The 20,287-nt window shown below is 36.2% G+C and overlaps 1 protein-coding gene across 3 annotated transcripts in view; it reads left to right on the plus strand.

The window, feature by feature from the left end:
* Positions 1-20,287, plus strand: part of GABRB2 (gamma-aminobutyric acid type A receptor subunit beta2) — a 271,096-nt gene that overhangs the window by 136,480 nt on the left and 114,329 nt on the right. For all 3 annotated transcript variants that reach the window (XM_050794804.1, XM_050794805.1, XM_050794803.1), the window contains exon 6: positions 3,741-3,823. In XM_050794804.1, the coding sequence (XP_050650761.1) occupies positions 3,741-3,823 (83 nt within the window). The remainder of the gene's footprint in view (positions 1-3,740; positions 3,824-20,287) is intronic.

Genomic DNA, 20,287 nt, shown 5'->3' on the forward strand with positions numbered 1-20,287 from the left:
CCAGGTACTTATCAAAGGGCTTGAGATATAAGTATGACAGAACAGATGTGGCTCCTGATCTCATAACACACCTGGAAAGATGCAAGCTTGCTGTACATCTACATTTTGTTTCTTAGAATTCCATATATATGTAGGGAGTAATTATTTACTTTGCAAATTTATGTGTTGGGAAGCTATTTACATCCATCTTGATATCTCTGCCTTGCTTATAATGTAAGTGTGTGGGTATTCTACATGTCTTTATGTATATAAAGATGTACTCACACTGCCAAATAACTTCTAGTAAAATGAGTTATCACTATCTACATATTAGCAGGTAGTAATAACTATAACAAAAGTTGCAGAACATTTTATGAGTTAAAAATATTCCTACTTTTGTTATATCACAGCAAAGTAGGGTGGCAAGTTTTCATTGAAATTTTCAGGATAAGGCAACTAAGTGTCAGAGAATACAAATGACTTGTCTGTTACTCATCATCGACTACGTGATCCGGACTCCAAATGGACTATTTTGGCTGCAAAGTTTCTGTTCTAATCCAACAGAAGACACTTACAAATGCTTTGTAAATATTGACTAGAAGACATTATAAATGTCTTTTAGCTTTATGAAGTGTATTATACCATTAAACCAACAGTAAAATGCTGGACTAAATAGGAATATGTGTGTGAGGAAAACACTTTCTTCTAATTTATTTTTAAACCATCAGTAGAACTCATTGCTCTTGCAGTAGTATTAGCCAGTATATTTTTCTTGGTGTTTCCAGCACCAGTTCACGGGTGCTAGTTGCTATGAACATGTATCAGCAGAAAGTGTGAGCCACAGTCTATAGTAGCAATTGCAAACTTCACTAACGCAATCAAGCCTTCTAAACTTGGCTCTCTCTCTTTTTTGTAATTGTATATATGCTCTTGTAACTTTCATATCTTTTGTATCCATTCTATCAGGTGAGGTTAATTTTCTCTAGTTTCTCAAGACAGGATTATTTCTGCCATGTTACATAAATAGCATTGGTGTTTAATATGCCCATCATGTACCTAATTTTATTTCTGTTGAAAATGTCTGTTCTGTATGGTAAAGATCTCTGTATGTTATTGGCAATTCAGAATGAATGTACATGTAATACCAAACTAAAAAACAAAAAACATCAGTGGACCAGTGAGAAATTTAGCCAAGTGTCACAGAGCCAAAATAAATTGTAAATTTTTAACCTTGAGTGAACAATAAAATGCAAATATAACTTTTAATAGAATTTATAGAATATAAGAATTTGGTAAATCCCATTGAAAACATAAACAATCAAGTTGATAAGATAAACTCTGGTACTACTTATGTAATCTTAAATGAATTAAAATGTATCTATTGTTAAAATATAAAAAGAACCTCTACAACATTCTAGACACATTCTAATTTTAAACTAAAAAAAAGAGAAGTAATGTAATAAAATAATCCTCCAAATACTAATAGAAAGACTTACAATGAGCAAAACCAACTCCTGGCATCTTTATAAATTCATGTGTTTATTCATCCATCAGATACTTAGTGAGTTCCGTAACAGCAAATAGAACAAAGTCTGTGCCCTTAAGCAGCCTAAACTTTATTAGAAGACAGGTTCTTACAAAACATAAATAAGGCTGGGTGCAGTGGCTCATGTCTGTAATCCCAGCACCCTGGGAGGATGCTGGAGGATTGTTTGAGACCAGGAGGTTGAGACCGCAGTGAGCTGAGATTGTGCCACTGCATTCCAGCCTGGACAACGGAGCAAGAACCTGTCGCTAAAAACAAACAGGCCATAAATAAGCAAAATAATTTCAGATTTTGGTGATTGCTTGAAGGAAATAAACAGAAAGATAAGATGGAGCATTAGTTAAGGCAACCACTTTGGGTGGGCTGCTTGGAAACGGACTGTCAGAAAAGATCATTTTCAACTGAAGGATCAGGAGCGAGGACTCTGTAAAGATCAGGGAGACACATGTTCTAGGCAGAGTGAGCAAGTAAGAAGGCCGAATGATATTGATTGAGGACATGGAGTCAGATGATACTGGGAAGGAAGGAAAGGACCAGAGTATTCCAAATACAACAGGCCATAGCCAGGACTCTGGCTTATCTTGGAAGAGCCATTGAAAATGTTAAGCAGAGGAGTGGAAAGATCTAATTTATGTTTTTAAAAGATCTGACGGTTGTGTGGATAATGCATAGTGGAGCAGTGAATAGAGAGACTGGGAGACCAAGCTCCTGCAGGGCCTTGGATGTAAGGTATTGGGGATGTAGACTCAGAGGGGAGGCAGTGGGGATCATAAGGAATCGATGCAGCAGAGCCAACAGGACTTGGTGAAAGAAATGAAGGAATTGGGATAAACATCAGCTCTAGGAGACTTACGAAATTAACAGAGCACAAACCTTAATGAAACCGAAATCAAACTAAAGAGCCGAGAATGACTGACTTCAAGTTAATCACGTTTCCATTCTGTATCTGAGGAATGAGACTCTCATACCTGACTCAGGAATTCCATCGGCTCAGTCCACCTGGGTTACTGGTTTAGATTTTGTCCAAGACTTTTTAAATAAAAATGTCTAGCTATAGATCATTTCTCCCAAGCTGGAGCTATATCTTTCTTCTCTGTTCCCAACACATAGTATAGTACCCCTCACACTAGAGTAAGCTAAAGTTGATCAAATTCAACATTAATTTCTACTTTTAGTTTCCCTCAGCAGATGTAAATTTTCAAAGGGTCAACTATGTGCCAAGTACTCTGTTGGAGTTTTTACTAAAAAATGGAACTCATACCTACATTTGGTATGTTTTAAAACTTGTGTACTTTCATGATCCTATGATGCCTCATTAATCAGAAAACATACCTTGATAACTCTTTTAGAGTTTTATATATATATATATATAGTTATATATAGTTATATATATTTATATATAATAATTATATATAGTTATATGTATTTATATATAATAATATATAAAACAATATATAAAACTCTAATGTATATGTTTTTTGGCTTCTAGAAGGTCAGCAGAAAGATTAGTAAAAAATAATGACAGAAATATAAAGACAAATTGAAGGAATGTATTTATTTTTTCCTGATAAAATAATAAAGGTACTAAGTGTTCTAAATAAATAACTGTGCCATCCCATAGGAGTATACTGTCTAGGGGATCATGAAAACATCAGATTACTCAGGACGGAAATCAGGTATAGATAAAATACTGAAATCAGATATAGATAAAAGGCTGATGTGTGTTATATTAAAGCACTGGCAAAATACCATGTTATGTATAGAAGGGTGAAAAATGATGGACCAAAACTAAGATTGATAGATTGCATTTTTCTGATCTTGAGGAAAGGAGGAGAAAATAAATGTGATAGAAATGGGAATATTCTTTGCCCACATTCTCAGTCAGCAGTGATGCTTGTAAAATAGAGTTTTGGCACCACTCCACCTCTCCCCAACACACTCTTGGGGCATGAGAAGTGCCTTTTGAAGAAACTCGCTCAGATTATTTTGATACAAGTAGATAATGGACCATACTTTGGGAAATACGGATTTAGTCCAGTCTCTATCTTCTGAATCAGTGTGAGATTCATAAAGAAATATGGTTATTAAAGTTGCATCAGTCATTTTCATTAATACTAAGGCTAAGTCACAGTCTCTTCTTTGATACTTAGATTTAAATTCCCAGCTGCAGCCTTAGACCTACTAACAACACTCATCATTGCTATTTATCTTCTAGAATCACAACCACAGCTGCCTGCATGATGGACCTAAGGAGGTACCCACTGGATGAACAAAACTGCACCTTGGAAATTGAGAGCTGTAAGTCGTTCTGAGAATCCAGCTAGACTGGACTCTGCTTTCAGGTTCTTTTGCAGAGGACTCCGGTGCTGGCTCATGTCCAGACCACAGGCCCTGAGCTAGGGCTAGGATCTGCCAGCTCACTAAATTTGGTTGAGGGAGGCATTGACAGCATCTTTTCTCAGTTATGCTGCCACCCTCTTAGTCTCATCCCTAAATCTTCGGGAGAGATATTTAGGGACGAAATAATCTGACAATAAAAGGAATATGCTAACAGCCGGGAAGGGGACCAAGGGCTATTTCAGGCATTTAAAATATGGAATTGGTGCAAACAGTTACAACAGGCTTTGGAAAATAGGTGGAGGTGGCAGAATGTCACAAGTTGTCCTGTCTTTGTCTCTCATAAACTTTCTATCTTTGTAATTGCAAAATAAATGTGGTCTTTCAGATTAGTTAAAACATTCATAGAGTAAGGTTTTATAGAATGTTTTCTGTTGTTATTTCAAGGGACGATTTTCAGTCTCTAAAGTATATTTTTTGCTGAAGGCCATCTGATGAGCAAGATTGTGAGTGTGTGTGTGTGTGTGTGTGTATGTGAATTCTGTTTACTGTGCTGACCTGTTTTGCAATGTGCTTGCTTTTCTAGGCCATGATTTTAGCTTCCACATTGATGATTCAGTCAGCTGCCCTATTGGGTGGGCTAAAATGGTGATTTTATAACACATCTCCATTTTGGAGGTCACACAGGGAGATGGTTTGAGGTAGAAGAACATTTTGAGTCTCTGTCACTTCTTTGCAATGTTTCCATACTTTATCTCACGAAATCTTTATCCCACTAAATAATTGGAAGCTGACAATTTTATATCCAGAATTCTAAATAATGAGTAACCGGACTGCTGTGAGGGTACTCTTAGCCTTTGTGAGGAGTTTTAGCTCTGGCAAGTAGCATGACTAAATCATTGCTCTGAGCAGAAATATGGCATTTATGACACATTGTGGATATTTTTGCTCGATTTAAAAGATAGCCTCCAGGGTAATTAAATTACATGTATTTTTGAAGAAACTGATTGCATACTTGTATTTCAAATCATCATTATTTTCAAATTATATTTTTGCCTTATAGAACTAGTTAATGAAATTGGTCCATAGGATTTCAATGATTAACTTTATGTAAATATTTTTAGGATAGCATTGCATGTTGCATTTTCTAAACTTATGGCTACAATTTAGAAAGCATAATAATGTTCTACAAAGTTCAAATTCTTTTGTAATTTCACATTGTTGATATAAGAATATGCTGAAATAAGCACATTGCTATGTACCACTCGTGAATTTCTGTGGTGAAAGCATGTTTTGTTCCAATTTTGGTATATGTGCTGTCAGAGACAGCATAAGAGCATTTTTTGTGGGAAAATTATTCTGGGATATCAAATAATCATAGTTTAGGTAGGTGAAGGACTTTCGTGGATATTATTTCATTTGAGCCTTCTACAACCCTCTCAGATAAGTAAACAAGGCCTCTTTATTTTAAAGAATGGATGCCTAAGGATGCAGGCAACACCTAAGAGTTTTCTGTTATTAAATTACAATTTTGACTCTAATATTTAAAAATTACCATGATGATTCTTTAGGCTTTACATATCTCACTTCATTTCACAATCACCTTGTTAAGTAAGGTCGATATTAATATTTCTGTCTTTACAACCATAGGGAGTCAAAATCAAGGAGGTGAGGTGATTTGTCTAAGATCATTCAGCCACTTAGTGGTCCAGTGGCTCTGTGCTGATTTGAAAGATAGCTGACTTGCTTAGAAAAGACACTGATTTTGGAGAGACCAGATTAACAGACCCTTCTTCTAAAACCGCTTAATCTAAAAAGTAGGAAATAAGCTGGCCTTATGGAAAATTTGGGCTTATTCATATTTAGACTGTTAGCAAATCATTGCTACAGAGAATTAGATATGGTGTTATATTAATGATATACATGATATCCAGGCTTTATTGTTGTAAACAGGTTGTTTACTAACTAAACGTATTGAAATGAATTTAGGATCCCATTCCTTAAACTACTAGTTCTCTGGGCATTCATTCATTCTCTTTCTCTTTCTCATATCCTTCTTCCTCTCTCATCTTGCCCATTCCATCTCTCCCCTCGTCTCTCTTTTTGTCTTTCTCTCTGTCCTTCTCCCTCCTCCTTCCCTCTGTTTTTCCCTCCCTTCTTTCTCTGCTTTTCTCTTTTCCTCCCTCCCTCTGGCAAATGAAAATTAACCTAACTGTGGCATTACTAAATTATTAATACCTTGTCAGCATATCAACAGTCAGTGTATTGGATCAGTTCAGGAGAGGATAACATAGGCTGACTCTTGGCAGCTTGGAGTCAGGGGACATTAGGATTGAGCTAATGGTTCATTCATTCATTCACTCAGGAATGTATTTGTTCATTAAATTTTTATTGAATGCTAACCTTTTACCAGGTATCGTAATAAGCGCTGAAGATCTAATAGTGAATAGCAATATATACAATATCCCTGGCCTCCTTTATTAAAGTGAGGGAGATAGATATATAGGTTGTGTATCCCAAATCTGACATGCTTTAGACCAGAAATGTTTTGAATTTCAGATTGTTTCAGATTTTAGAATATTTGCAATATATTTGTAAGTAGTATATTACATACTTAGCAGTTGAGCCTCCCTAATCCAAAATCTGAAGTGCTCCAGTGAGCATTTTATTTGAGTGTCATGCCAGCACTCAAATTGATTTGGATTTTGGAGCCTTTCATATTTCAGATTTTTGGGTTAAGGATACTCAATGTCTAATTTAAGTCAATACATGTATGAATATAAAATTGCATTACTAAAATTGCTGCCAAGATGAAGTACTTAGTTCTATACATCTTTAAAAAAGGCTGTTTAAAACAAGCCTTGAAATAAAGTACTGAGGGCTCTAAAAGGTTAATATGGACCACACCAACTTCATGACTTTTCTTAAATATAGAGGGATGGAGGATGTTTCATAGAATTCATGAGATTTGTAGAATTAGATGTGTCTTGATAATATTTATCACTATGAAGGCCATGAAACTTAACTGCTAAAATTGAAAGGAGAAATCCATTCCTAGGCATTTCCAATTCTGTCTCCTAAAGCTACCTTTGACCTACATGTTCCTGTTACCTGTGTGGTCAGAGGAAACTCTACGATATTTTGTCTACACAGCATGCATTATGCTTCTGTCTCTCTCTGAAACTTTCAGTACAGGTTGGGAAAGGGACACTGGAATACTGCCTCTTTTTCTAGGGAAGTGTCACCCAAAAAGCACCAAACAACAACAAAGTTATACCCAAGCCTACATAAACAAAATTCTTTTGAATGCACTTGCTGTTTAGGAATGAGTTCAATCTCCCCAGGTGTGCCAATGCTTTTGGAATCTGATGCTGCCAAGTATAATTTAGAACTGTTAGTACAAATCAAAGATTTCTCTCTTTAAAAGAAATAAGTTTTAATCACATTGTCAGGAAGACATTGAAAGTCATTACACTGTGAGGCCACTTAATATGTTCCATCCAGATATAAAAAATAGTGAAAAGGAGGTGGTGGAAGTATTATATCTCTTTGAAATGGGAATAGTCAGGGGGATATTCAGCTGTGTTCTGTGCCAGCTCAACTACACAATACCAATGTCAACTATGTGGCCTCATTATGCACCCCTCTTCCCTCCCTCAGGAGAAAAGCTGCCTTATCTAGTCTTCACTCTGGTTCCAGGTTTTCCACTTAGGGCATATGAACTGCTTGTCTGAAAAGGAATAAGGAATTCTCTAAACTAAACCCATTGATAAGCTGCTCAGATTACTAAAAATCCAAAGGATAATTCTTTGTTCATTCATTATGTGTTTTTGTCTCATCTTATCTCTGAGTGAATTGGACTGGCCAGTGTCAGTGTTGCAGAGAAGACGTTTAGTGTTCTCATTTTCAACAATGTGGATTTTCAGTCAATCTCAGCCATAGTGGGATCTACAAAGAACTAGAAGACATAAAACTTTCTCAGCAGCTCTTTCACAGGCACCTTCACAGGGATACACAAAGTGTTTACTGAAACAGCCCATCAGGCATCTCCTTTTAAGATTTAGATAAAGAAAAAAGTTCTACACACTTTGTGACAGCATCAGAAACCAATTGTTGCTGGCCTCTCAGAGTCGCTGATTAAGTCGCTGCCAAAGTCACTCACTTAGTGGACCCTCTTTCTTCAGGGGTAAAATGGAAATAATAATACCTAACATAGGAGATTGTTATGAAGCTCACATGAAGTCCTTTAGACAAAGAATCTAACACATTGCTTTGGTCCATGGTAGACATCTAATAAATAGTGACTTCAGTAATTAATAATAACTATTACTATAATAATCCCAGATTTGGTTGTTATATTTTAAAAGTCCCATACTGCCATGGATTGCACTAATTATGAGACTAGGAAGTCTAGCCGAGGAGACCCAGAGCCCAGCATCACCCTTCTAAACCTTCGTAGATTTTATTCTGGCCCTTGCTTTGACATTCCAAGTCTGTCTCATTTTCTGTAGTGCTATCTACTTCCTCATAGAATGTGTCAGCCAGCTGTGCCTACATTATAAGATGCAAATTAATTTGTTTTATTTTGACTGTAGGGAAAGAATTAATAGCTAGCTTCAAAATCCAAAGACGGATATTTAAAAACATTTTGACCTCTGGATTTGGATTAAGTGAAAGAACAGTTCATTTATAAATATAATCCCTTCATGGTTTTATTAACATTTCAATTGGCCAAAGAAGGCAATCAAACCTGGTGGTCATCTAAAGCCTATTTGATTGATATAGCAAAAGGTACTTGTGAGTGTGTGAGAGTGTTTTTGTATAAGCATCTCTTCTTCTTAGAGTATGCACCATGCTTTAGGAAGGCAGAAGACAGAAATGTGCCTGTTGTGTTACTGATTTCCAATTTGTGTACTATATAAAGATAACATGTTGTTGGCTCATTGATGGAATAAAGGCTGTGTTTTCTTTATTCAACAATTTTATTCTAAATCATCCTTGTCAAAGAGGTCAGTATAGATTGATACATTGAAGCATTTGAGATATTGCATCCAAATTTACTATAGCAATGAGTTAATATATTCTGTATTGGGTTATGCTATATATTCACTAATATTTCAGTAAACATAAATACGGTATTTTTAATAATTTAAAAAATGAAAAGTGCATTATGTTTCTCCACCCCCGAGTAAACATCGATAGCACCTTAGAGTATAACAGTAGTCTCAAAACATCTGTAACAGAGGAAGTAGTGAGCTGGTGGGGCTCTTTGCAAATGTGGTATAGTGAATAAGAGGGTATTGTTTGAATAGAGATAGACTTGTCTAGTATGGTTTCCTCAAGCTAACTAAACAGGTCACTTAGCTTCTTCGAGCTGCAGTTTCTCATTTGTACGATATTGTGACCCTTAAAGGTAGTAAGATAATCAAGATAGAGATCTTTGCGCAAGGCTTGGTACTGATCTTTCCATAAGTAGCAGCTGTTATCATTATAGCATCATCATTATCATTATCAAATTACTGCTGGAATACTGTGCTCAGTTAGAGTTACATTTTAAGAGGGATATTTAGCAAGGAGAACAACCAAAATATGAATGATATATAAACCATGGAGTCTGGAAAGCCAATAGAAGGAACTGGAGTGATGGAGGGAACATTTACCCTGAGGAAGGAACACTTAGGCTAGGAAGGATGGCAGTGGTTGAACAGGATAGCTATTTTCAAATAAATGCAGAATTTCCTCTTAAGGAAAGAGAGTAGACTCTGTGTACCCTAAAGACAAAATTAACTAATGGTAAAAGATGCCAAAAGGCAATTTTCAGCTGAAAGTTAAAAAAAGAAAAGTTCATAGCAGTTACAGCTGGTGAAAAATCAGATGGGCTGCCGTATTCTGTAAAGTCATTTTCTGGGAGTAAAGGAATTCTTTCACTGAGCAAGCGATGGGATTACATTGTCTCTAAGTAGCTGTAGGTTAGGGGTTACTTGGCACAAGCAAAAATATATAGGACTTCAGTTAAAGGACAACTAGGCAAGCCCTGGTTTATGTGAGGATGCAGATCCCATATGCATATACCTCTGAGAGCAATGCTATTTAGGAAAAGATGAAAATCACATCCCTGCTAAAATTTAAAGTAGAACAACCTATGTGTTTTGCTGTTGGTCTGTTGTTGTTTCGCTAGCAATCTTTCTTCTCTCAGATTTTCCTCATAGGAATATATCTCACACTTGTGCCTATGAGGAATAAGGCTAAAACCCTAATATTTTTCTCTCTTTCTGAATAATCTAAACCTTCTTGAATATTTTGATCTTCTTAAGGCTCAACAGAAGAGAAGGTATATGTGCATGTGTCTGTGCATGTATGTGTGTGAAATGAGGGTGTAAAGTGGAGGTGTCACATAATGAAACTAATAAATATTTTAGGTGATCCTTGAGTTATTTTAAATTAGAAAAATACTCCTGTAAAACTCCAGTGAGGCTTCATTGTAATTATTTATTGAGAAAAAAGCAAAGAGCATTGCAAATGCTCCATGGTGTCACTGCATACAAATTTAATTTGCATCACTGTTCTATTTTGATATTTTCTTGAATTGTGTCCAGTGTTGTGGAAGTGAGGGATTTATATTCCATTCTCGCTGTGTGAAGATACTTTGTTGGAATGTGATCTTGGTTTAACAATTGATCCCCCATGACCATAGATAAGTGCTTGGATATGCATGTTGAACCTCTGGCATTTCCTATGGATATTTCTGACCTTGACGTATATCTGGACTCGAAGACTCTGCCTTTTCAATTTTCCATTATTAGAAAGTAAACTGGTGACTTGGGTATAAAGGGTATGTCTTAATATTGAATATTAAAAATAACACAAGGAAACGCTTTCCATCTAAAGGGTTCTTTCCCCTAGTAAAGAGAAACCTTATTTGTTTAATGTCCTCTTTTAATGTCTCTGTTTTCTCCCTCTGAGGTTTGCACTAAATAGATCGTTGGTCTCTTGCATAAATGTGCCATGGATCTGAACTGAAACTTTTAATTCTTATCTTCCAAATTGATAATATTTATTTTATTCTAAAGATATTATTATTGGTAAATATTTTGTTTTGGCAGTCACGTTTTCAGTTTCTAAGAACTCTTCTTTATGATGTGGTTACTCATTTTCCATACTCACTTGTTCTCATGGAATGTCCTTTTGGTTTTAAACATCAAAATTTAAATTATTTTACAAGTTTTCTGCTCTGTTCCTCTTTCTTTCTCTGACGATGTATGTTGGCTTATCTTGGTCTTTCTTTTTTTATGCTGATGATTTTCTTCAGATGTCTGCTAATCTTGGAATTCAGTTCATGTTTGTAAATAAAAGACTAATCTGACCAGATCAAGTCTCTCATATGGGTTTTTAAAACCTATATGCATTTCCTCAGCACTTTTACATGATGGTTTCCATAGTCAGCCTCTTTGCTGAAGAGGATGGTACAGGAGGAGATCTGGCCATGCTCACCAGTCTCCCTCTTTGAGAGAGTGTGCTAGGACCTTTCACAGATAACCACGACTTTCATCTGGGCCTCCTGCACTCCAGATTATTTCACTCTCACTCCTAGGAGGAAATGGGATTCCTTTTTTTCCCTCTATTTATAGAAGTGCCCAGAGCTATCTGAAACTCTGTCCTGATTCTCTTCAGTCCAATATCTAAATTAGGAACTAGGCAGCCCCCACTTTGTTTAAGGGGCTTTCTTACGTTGTAATCTTGGGTGAAATCACCACAAACAGTTGTAGGAGAGAAAGAAAACCAGTCTGGCAGATCCATGGACACGCTCTCACGTTGAACTTGCTGACTGAGTTTGGAAATTCTCTAGGGCATACGTTCTCAACCTTGCTGCATATTATAAAATCACTGGGGATGTTTTTTTTTTTTTTAATTCAAATGATGAGGCCACACCACAGGCCTATTAAATTAGCAATTTTAGAAGTTCTTCAGGTGACTGCAGTGAACAACCAGCATTGGGAATGACTGTTCTGGAGTGTGATTCTCACATGTGAATGGGCAGGAGAATCTCCTGGAGGGCTTATTAAAACCCATCTCCAGGCTTTCTGACTCAGTGGGCCTGGGTGAGGTCTGCGAATGTGCATTTCTAACAAATTCCCAGGCCATACAGATACTGCTGGTGCAGGGACCATAGCTTGAAAGTCACTGCTCTGGACTTTAGTGGGAAGATTGGCTCTCTCCTTAGCCCTGCTTCATCCAAATCCTTTTTTAGGTTGAGGTTTCTCTTTTTAATTTTTGAATCTACGTAACCTCATTTACATTCTAACTTTTCTAAATTTTTCAATAGTTTTGGCTGAATGATGGCATACTTTCCCATTTTGTCATGCTAGTATGGATTTATTACTGTTCCTTCCTTTTAGAATTTTTCCTGTAAGATTGGAGTAGGGCGGGAAAAGTAAATATGCTGTCATAAACTGGAACTCACCTTTTTTAATACACATATTAATATTTAACTGCATATGCAATAGTTAACCTCATTTTAAAAATTTAAGAGCATTATCACATATATCTTATTTTCTGAAATATTCTTTAGAATATAATTTGCAGTTCCTCCCTAGTATCTACATTTAAATGAACCATAATTTCTGTAACCAGTTACCTATTTTAGAACATAAATTATTTCTACTGTGTTGCTATTTTAAGTATTATAATTTGTATATGATTGAGGCTGTATCATCGAATACAACCATGATTTTATGTATATGAATGTATATATATGTGTATATAAACATATATTTTTGCATAATATATATAGCTATGCTATTTTGTATGGTATGTAAAATTAAATGTAAATTCAACTTAAGAAATACTAAAAATTTATTTCTCCATTTATAAAAGGCATATTTTCATGTGCTCAATAGCCACATGTAACAAGTGGCTGCCGTACTGGACAGTGGAGACAAATAGAACATTTCCATCATCTCAGGAAAGTCTGTTGAATACACTAATATATAAGATGAATGCATAGAAGTTGAATTTTCACATCATAGAGAATGTGTAATTGAAATACCCAGTTCGCACGTCATAGAGAATATACAATCGGATATTGTTCCACAGGAAATTTTCTACTTAAACCTTCAGGATGAATCCTTTATAGTATCACTTCTTTAGACTTGGTTTACATTCGTGATATTTGATAAGACTTACATGTTACATGGGCAGCATTTTTCTAATGTAAAATTAATGGGTTAAAGGAAGATATAATTGAATACTTAAGAGGCATTGCAATTATTGTACAAGGTAAGCCTTGAACAGATCTTATAGCAGTGCAGGGTATCTATTTTATAAGGTATCACTAAGGCAAATAACTATCTTCTACCCTTAAATACTATCAGTTGTAAGTTTCACTATTACATTAAGACGAATAATGAAAACCTGCCCTGGATGTGTTCATCTCTTTGTAGATATATTCTACGCATTCCTCTTTGTATGATAAAATGTAAAGGGGACCCCAAGTCCATTTAGAATTGAAATAGTTATTTTTGTATTTATAAATTATTATTTTATTATTTCTATGTGGAAAAACCAGAGAGAAACATAATTCATAATGTTATCAAATTACTATCTCCCACTCTCACAAGTGAAAACCCACCTTCTGGTTTCATTTCCCTCAAGACACCATTAGACTCTTTCTGATATAGCGTGCAAAGTGGAACAGTTAATGAAGGGTATGTGTATACCATAATAACTGCTGGCCCAAAGGGCAGATTGTGGGTAGACTACCTATATCATCCTGGCAGTGGTCAAGACTTTCACATGAATCAGTAGATACCTTTTGGAACCTAGAATTTTAGATACAAAGAGAGAGATGGAGGGGAAGTCTTTTAGCAGTAGACACCACCCCCTATTATGTTTTTACCCTGTAACGTTGAAAAATATAAATTCTGTGTAAAACCCGGGTAAGTTGAATCCACTGGCTTCCAATCCCTCATTTGTAACAAGCCGACTGGTAACTAAATGAGCCCAGAGCCTGAGAACAACGCACCCCTTTGACCAGGTGGTAAGCACAGCTGTCAAGCTTAAGAGTGTGTTGGCACAAGGCTCAGCTTTCAACTCAAAGAACAGCAAGGAGCAATTATAAGGATACTGATTCCCATTATGGGTTCTCAAAAGGGAAGCATTTTCTTAACGACTAAATGATTTCCAGTGTCTCTCAGGACACTGAGTGTTTGATAAGGCTTTGCTCAAAAACCCACATTGTGTCTATTTACTTTTCTGAAGGTGATGGTCACCTTCTTTTAAATTTCTAATGCTAATTTTCACCCTGCCTTCAAATTGCCCATTAGATCTAAAAAAGGCACTTTAGGTCTTCACAACATATTGTAAATCTCTCTGTGGGCAAATTTCATAGCGGGAGGGTGGTGGGAGTGCAAACGTGTTTACTTAGTTTTCTTTTAGGCTCAGGAAAGGTGCCAACAATGCCATCATCCTGCAAAAACTCTCCTCTTGGCTGGGCTTCATTTTATACTTGATCCTAATTAGGTGAAAATGCCACATTTGCAGATTTCTTGGCATTTTCAGTGAATGCTGGAGAGCACTTTGTGAAACCTGATGTGAACATCCTCAGCCAGAGGCGTAAATACACCCACAAACCTTCCCTGAAGCATTTTCGGAAACCTCCTGTTGTTTTTGTTTGATAGTTGCAGCCCATTGAACTGCAACACCGGCTGACTTTTCTCAGATCCTAGACTTGGCTTCCTGTGTTACTGCTTGAAGATATTTTTCTTTCCATAGATTTTCAATAACGTGTGCTAGTTTTTGCAAATCAAATACCTCTTTCTTCATGGTAGCCTCCAGAGTCTATCATCTACCCCTGCTCACACCTCCACTGCCGCCAGCCCCATGAAAATTACATTGTCACCATCACCATCAGTAGTAACTACTCTGTATTTAATGATTGCTATGTGCCAGATCTTGTGCTGTGTACTTACAAACAAGATCTCACCCAACCCTCTTATGGGGCAGCTACTTATATTATCTCCTCTTTACAGATGAGGACATGGGGTCTTGGAGAAGTTGTGTAACTTACATAAGGCCGCCCATGTTAGCAAGTGAATGTATTGATTAAGGTTTAGTTGAAGAAAATTGAATCCAATAAAGCTAGTTTCAACAGAATGGGATTATATGGGTTAAGGAATTATTGGGTGGATTGAAGAAAGAGATGTGAGGCTGTGTGCTTTTAGAGATGACTTCCAAAATTACAGCCCAGTCATGTATTGCCAAGGCAGCCACTATTCCTGCTGGTATATTGGGAGCACCTGCTGAATAAAGACGTCACTGCTCTAGCTGCTAAACGGAAACCACAGTGCTTCTCATGTAGTCTGTATTAGCACAGCAGATGATCTGTGCCATACTTTTCTCTCCATTCAATGCAGTCCTGAATTCAAGTACCCCACAAGTACATCTGACTGGCAGAGTCTGGATCACGTTTAGAACCATAGAAAACAGTGATCCTGGGAAGTGTAGTTTGTGGTAAGTCAGAACCCAGTATCAAGCAGAGTGGCTAAGCTGGGATTTAAACTGAGGTCATTCTGATTTTAGAACCCATGTCTTTAATCACTGTATATATTGTTTCCTTGTTTACGCATCTAACCTATGATTAACGCATTCCTCTTTGTATGATAATTTCATCAAATCCTACCTACTGAAGTGTATGCTTTCAGTGGACGTTTCTTTGCCTGGCCCATACCCAAACACTGTATGTGTAGAATTCCTTACTTTATGAGACAGACCCACCTCCATAACAGTAGTTTAAAAAGTCAGAGAATCATCTTCCCAGCCTCCCTTAAAACTAGAAGGTAGGTGCAAAACCAAGGCACGGCCAATCATATAACTTTGAGTTGGAAATGGGTGGCAAAAAATAAAACAGTGAAGAGATCGATACCATCCTGGCCAAAGTAGTGAAACCCCGTCTTTACTAGAAATACAAAAATTAGCTGGACATGGTGGTGCACGCCTGTAGTTCCAGCTACTCGGGAGGCTGAGGCAGGAGAATGGCTTGAACCCAGGAGGCAGAAGTTGCAGTGAGCCGAGATCACGCCACTGAACTCCAGCCTGGCAACAGAGCGAGACTGTCTCAAAACAAAAGAAAACAAAACAAACCAAAAAACCCAAAAAAACCAGACAAACAAACAAACAAGAAAACAGTGTCTATGGAAAAGTCCAGCCTAAGAAGGATGGCAGCTGTGGCAGTGGATGGCAAGCAGTGTTTAGTGGCACATGCTGATGATATCTGCGGTGGAAACTGATGCTCAGTGGAGGCAGCACCAATAACTTCACAGGACCATTTCTGCCCTGTACATTTGGGCATTGTTGCTGACTGCATAGTTTCCAGTGGATCTTCTGCCTTCTATGATCTGTTCATTGTCAGTTTAATTTAGCCAAAGTCAGTTTTTGTTGTTTGCAACTAAGTACTTTGACTGCTATGCTTATCGAAGGAAGAGTTATGTCCTGTATTATCTTTTATCTCTTGTTCTGCTTTGTACATGACAGGCAGTCAGGAAATTTATCAATTTAACTAATTTCACTTAAGTTTACTCTAGATATAGGTCCTCTCAAGAGAAAATACAAAATAGTGAAATTAGGAATCCCCTAATATACATATGACCCTCTGCTGGAATTTATAACCCTTCCTGGCCACAAACCATTTGATAAGTAATTTCTGGCTACTTAAATAAATATATTAGGTACTTTATGTAAATTATCCTATGGCCATATTTATTTATCTGTCTCTATCTATCTATCTATCTATCTATCTATCTATCTATCTATCTGTCTGTCTGTCTATCTATCATCTATCTACCTCTGGCTATCAATTATTGAAAACTTACTGTGTACTAAATGCCTTATGTTCATTTTCTCATTGTGGTGTATTTACCATATGAGAATAAAATGGGCACAAAGAGATTAAGTAAGGTCACACAGCTAGTGAGATATCAAGTCAGGATTCAGTCGCAGACAGTCTATCCTCAGGTGTCATGCTCTCAATCAGCATAACACCAAGCTACAACTACATTTAAAATATACTGAGGAAAAATGATGCTTAAGTCATATGAGCACTAATGTCAGAACTGGACGTTAAGGTGTTAAACTGTTTTAATATAGGAAGTGATTCTTGTGTTCCTTTTAGTCGTTGTTATTAAGAGAAGCATTTATACATTGACAGAATGAGCATTTTAGTATCATAATATCCATAAATCGGTCAAGAATATTTTAGATCACTGCTACTTACTTTGTTTCTTAAATTTGTTTCTGATAAACAGGACTTTTTTAAAAAATTATTTTTAATTAAGACACAAAGCCACTCTCATTGTTATATTAATTGATTTCACATGCCACTTTCACTACCTTTAGAAATAAATATTTATTATGGCTATACATTGAGGAATTTTGTTTATACTTAAAACTCTTACATAAAGTATTATTGAGCATAAATTTAATTAAATATACTGCCAAATGGTAAAGGTTGGTGGACAGAAATGGGAAAAATCTATTACAGATGTGCTGGCCTTGAGTTGTATAATTGTGGCTACTTTGAATTATAATTATATCAAAATCATTTTAATATGTGAGAAGAAGACAGAAAGAATTCTAGATTAGTTATAGATGCAGAAAAGTTATTTGACTGTGTCTTTCTAATTCCACGGTTTTCTTATCAGCTCTTTAAGTGAAGGTCATGCTAATGGGATACAATTTTTTGATTGTGAAGATACATTGAAAAAATGTACTTTAAGGTTTAACAAAAAGGCTCTTTTAAGTTTTGAAGAAATATCTTCAATGTAAGATGAGCAATAGCTACTATTTGGAATGTCATTTTGTGCTACACATTCTAGGTGAGCTCTTTACATTTATCATCTCATTTAATCTTCACAGCAGCCCCTTGGGCAGGCATAATGTCATTCCTATTTTACAGATGAGGAAACCGAGGGTTAAAGAATTTAAAACTCACATTTGGACATGTTGAGATTGAAATTAATTTACTCCCGAAAGTCTAGTTACAATCTGATATTGTGTTAAGCTATTTTTTATAACTTTATTAAGATGTAATTGACAAATAAAATTGAGTATATTTACTATGTACAATGTGATATTTTGATATGTGAATACTTTGTGAAATGACTACCACAAACACAGAGTTTGATAATTCAACTATGCTGGTGATACTTTTCGTTTAGTTAATAAAAACAGTATAGGCTCAAAAAACGGCATCCTGTAGTTGATAATTAATTTAACATATACTTACTGATACTTTACTAGGCTTGGAAAACCGTGGAAAGAATTCAGAGAAAATATGTAAAAAGACTCTTTCAAAAGCCAAAGAAGGGATTCGTTATTAACAAAAGTGGGTTTGTTATTCTCATTTTAACAACCTCTCTCTTCTGGGAAACCACAGATGAGGAAAATGCTGCATCCGTTTTTCCAGAAAGAAAAAGACAAATGATCTGCCCAATTCTCCATTGCCAAATAGGAGGTGAATGACTGTCCCGAAGCCAGGAGAAATCTTCAGTCCCTCTAATCACAGCACTCTAACATAGTGAAGTCCAAGCAGGCCATGACCTAACTCCTCCCTGCGAGGAATAGATGGGGTTTACTTGGGCTCAGTATGTTTTCCACTTCCTGATGGAGCTGTTATTTTTCTAGGCCTGGTTTCTGGTATTTTAAGCTTTTTGGTTAGCCATTGTATGCAGCTATAAGAGCCCAAAATATCGGAACAATTTGTGAAGCACAATATGCCACATAGAAGACAATTGTCTAAAACTTCCACTCAAAGAAAGTAAGTTTTTCTCTCTTTTTTTGGCTATGGAATGGAGGAAGAGAGGATCAGAAAATAGAAACTTCTCCTTGACATTATTTCCTGGCCCTTCCACTTAAAGTCTTAATCACAGATTCTCCAAAGATCATGTACTTATTGTATTCTTGCAAATCACATTGAGTTGGAGAGAATTACCTTTTGATGACTGCAAGGTAGAAGGCATACAGGCTGGAGTGGGCAGTCTTGGCTCTTCAGCCCAATCATCCTTTAAGATCCAGAGACGGAAGTCATTGTACCAGAAACAAATTTTTTTGAATGGCCTAAAGGATTTTTTTACTTGCTCTTCTCTTTGCCTACAGCATATTTTCTTCCCTTCTTTGCTTAGCTAACTCCTACACACATTCAAATCTAAAATCAGATTTTATTTCTTAGCAAAGCCTTTCTTAATTTCCCTCTCTCAAAGTACCTGTAACGTTTCTTCATAGGAGTTTGCACAATTCCAATACTTATATGTGTTATTTCATAATAAATGTCTGCCTTTTTTTCCTGACTGTGAGCTCCATTGGGTGAGTATGATGATTATTTTCTTAATCATTATGCCCAAAGTGTTGAGGGCAAAGCATTGTAAATCTCAGAACTATTTGTTGAATAATGAATGGATAGATGAATAGTTGGATGAATAAGGAATAGACAGTCACAATCATGTTTGTTAATCATTTGCTATCTTCAAGGAGCCCCCTTTCCTTTTTGCCTTCAAACTCAGGTCATCACTAGCTCTTCAAACTATGGAAAGATAAAAGGGGAAAAATGGGACTATTGTGTTTTATAAGGCTAGAAACTCTCAGAATATAAAGTATATCCATCTCTTCATAAAAAAATTGTGCTCCAGCTATCAGCTGGCATCCTTCCCAATCTAACCAAAGATGAAGGATAAGTAGCCCCTTCAGTGAATGATCGTATCTTTTCTTGTTCATTGTGCTAATATGGTGGGTTATATTATTTGATTTCTAATGATAAAGCTATCGCAACCTTGCATTCCTAGGATAAATATTACTTAACCATAATAGATTGTCGTTTTACATGAAGTTACATGTGATATTCTAATATTTTGTTGAAGATTTTTGCATCATGAAGGATATTGGATTGTAATTCCTATTTTTTTTTTTTTGGAAATGCCCTTGTTAGGACTGATATTAGAGTTATGTTGGCCTCAAAATATGAGTGGGGACAGTGATCCATCTTCCTTCTCTATTTTCTGAAAATTTGTAAACTTGGCATTTTCTTCCCTTTTTGAATGTTTGATAGATTTCCAACTAAAGTCATCGGGACCTGAAGTTTTCTTTTGAGTAAGTTCTGGACAAATCCAGTATCTTTAACAGATATGGGACTTTAAACAGGTCAGACTTTCTGTTTCTTCATGTGTCATATTTAGTTCAGTACATTTTAGTTCCCAATAATTTTTTTCCATTTATTCTAAGATGTTGGAATTTGCCATAAAGTTATTCACAGTATTCACCTATTATTCTTTTAATGTCTGTAGTGTCTGTGGCAATAATCCCCTTTCTTTCTTAATATGGTGATTTGTATTCTCTTTATCATTGATCAGTTTTGCTAGATGTTTGTCAATTTTGTTTGTA

Source organism: Macaca thibetana, chromosome 6, assembly GCF_024542745.1.
Source record: "Macaca thibetana thibetana isolate TM-01 chromosome 6, ASM2454274v1, whole genome shotgun sequence".
NCBI classification, from domain to species: Eukaryota; Metazoa; Chordata; class Mammalia; order Primates; family Cercopithecidae; genus Macaca; species Macaca thibetana.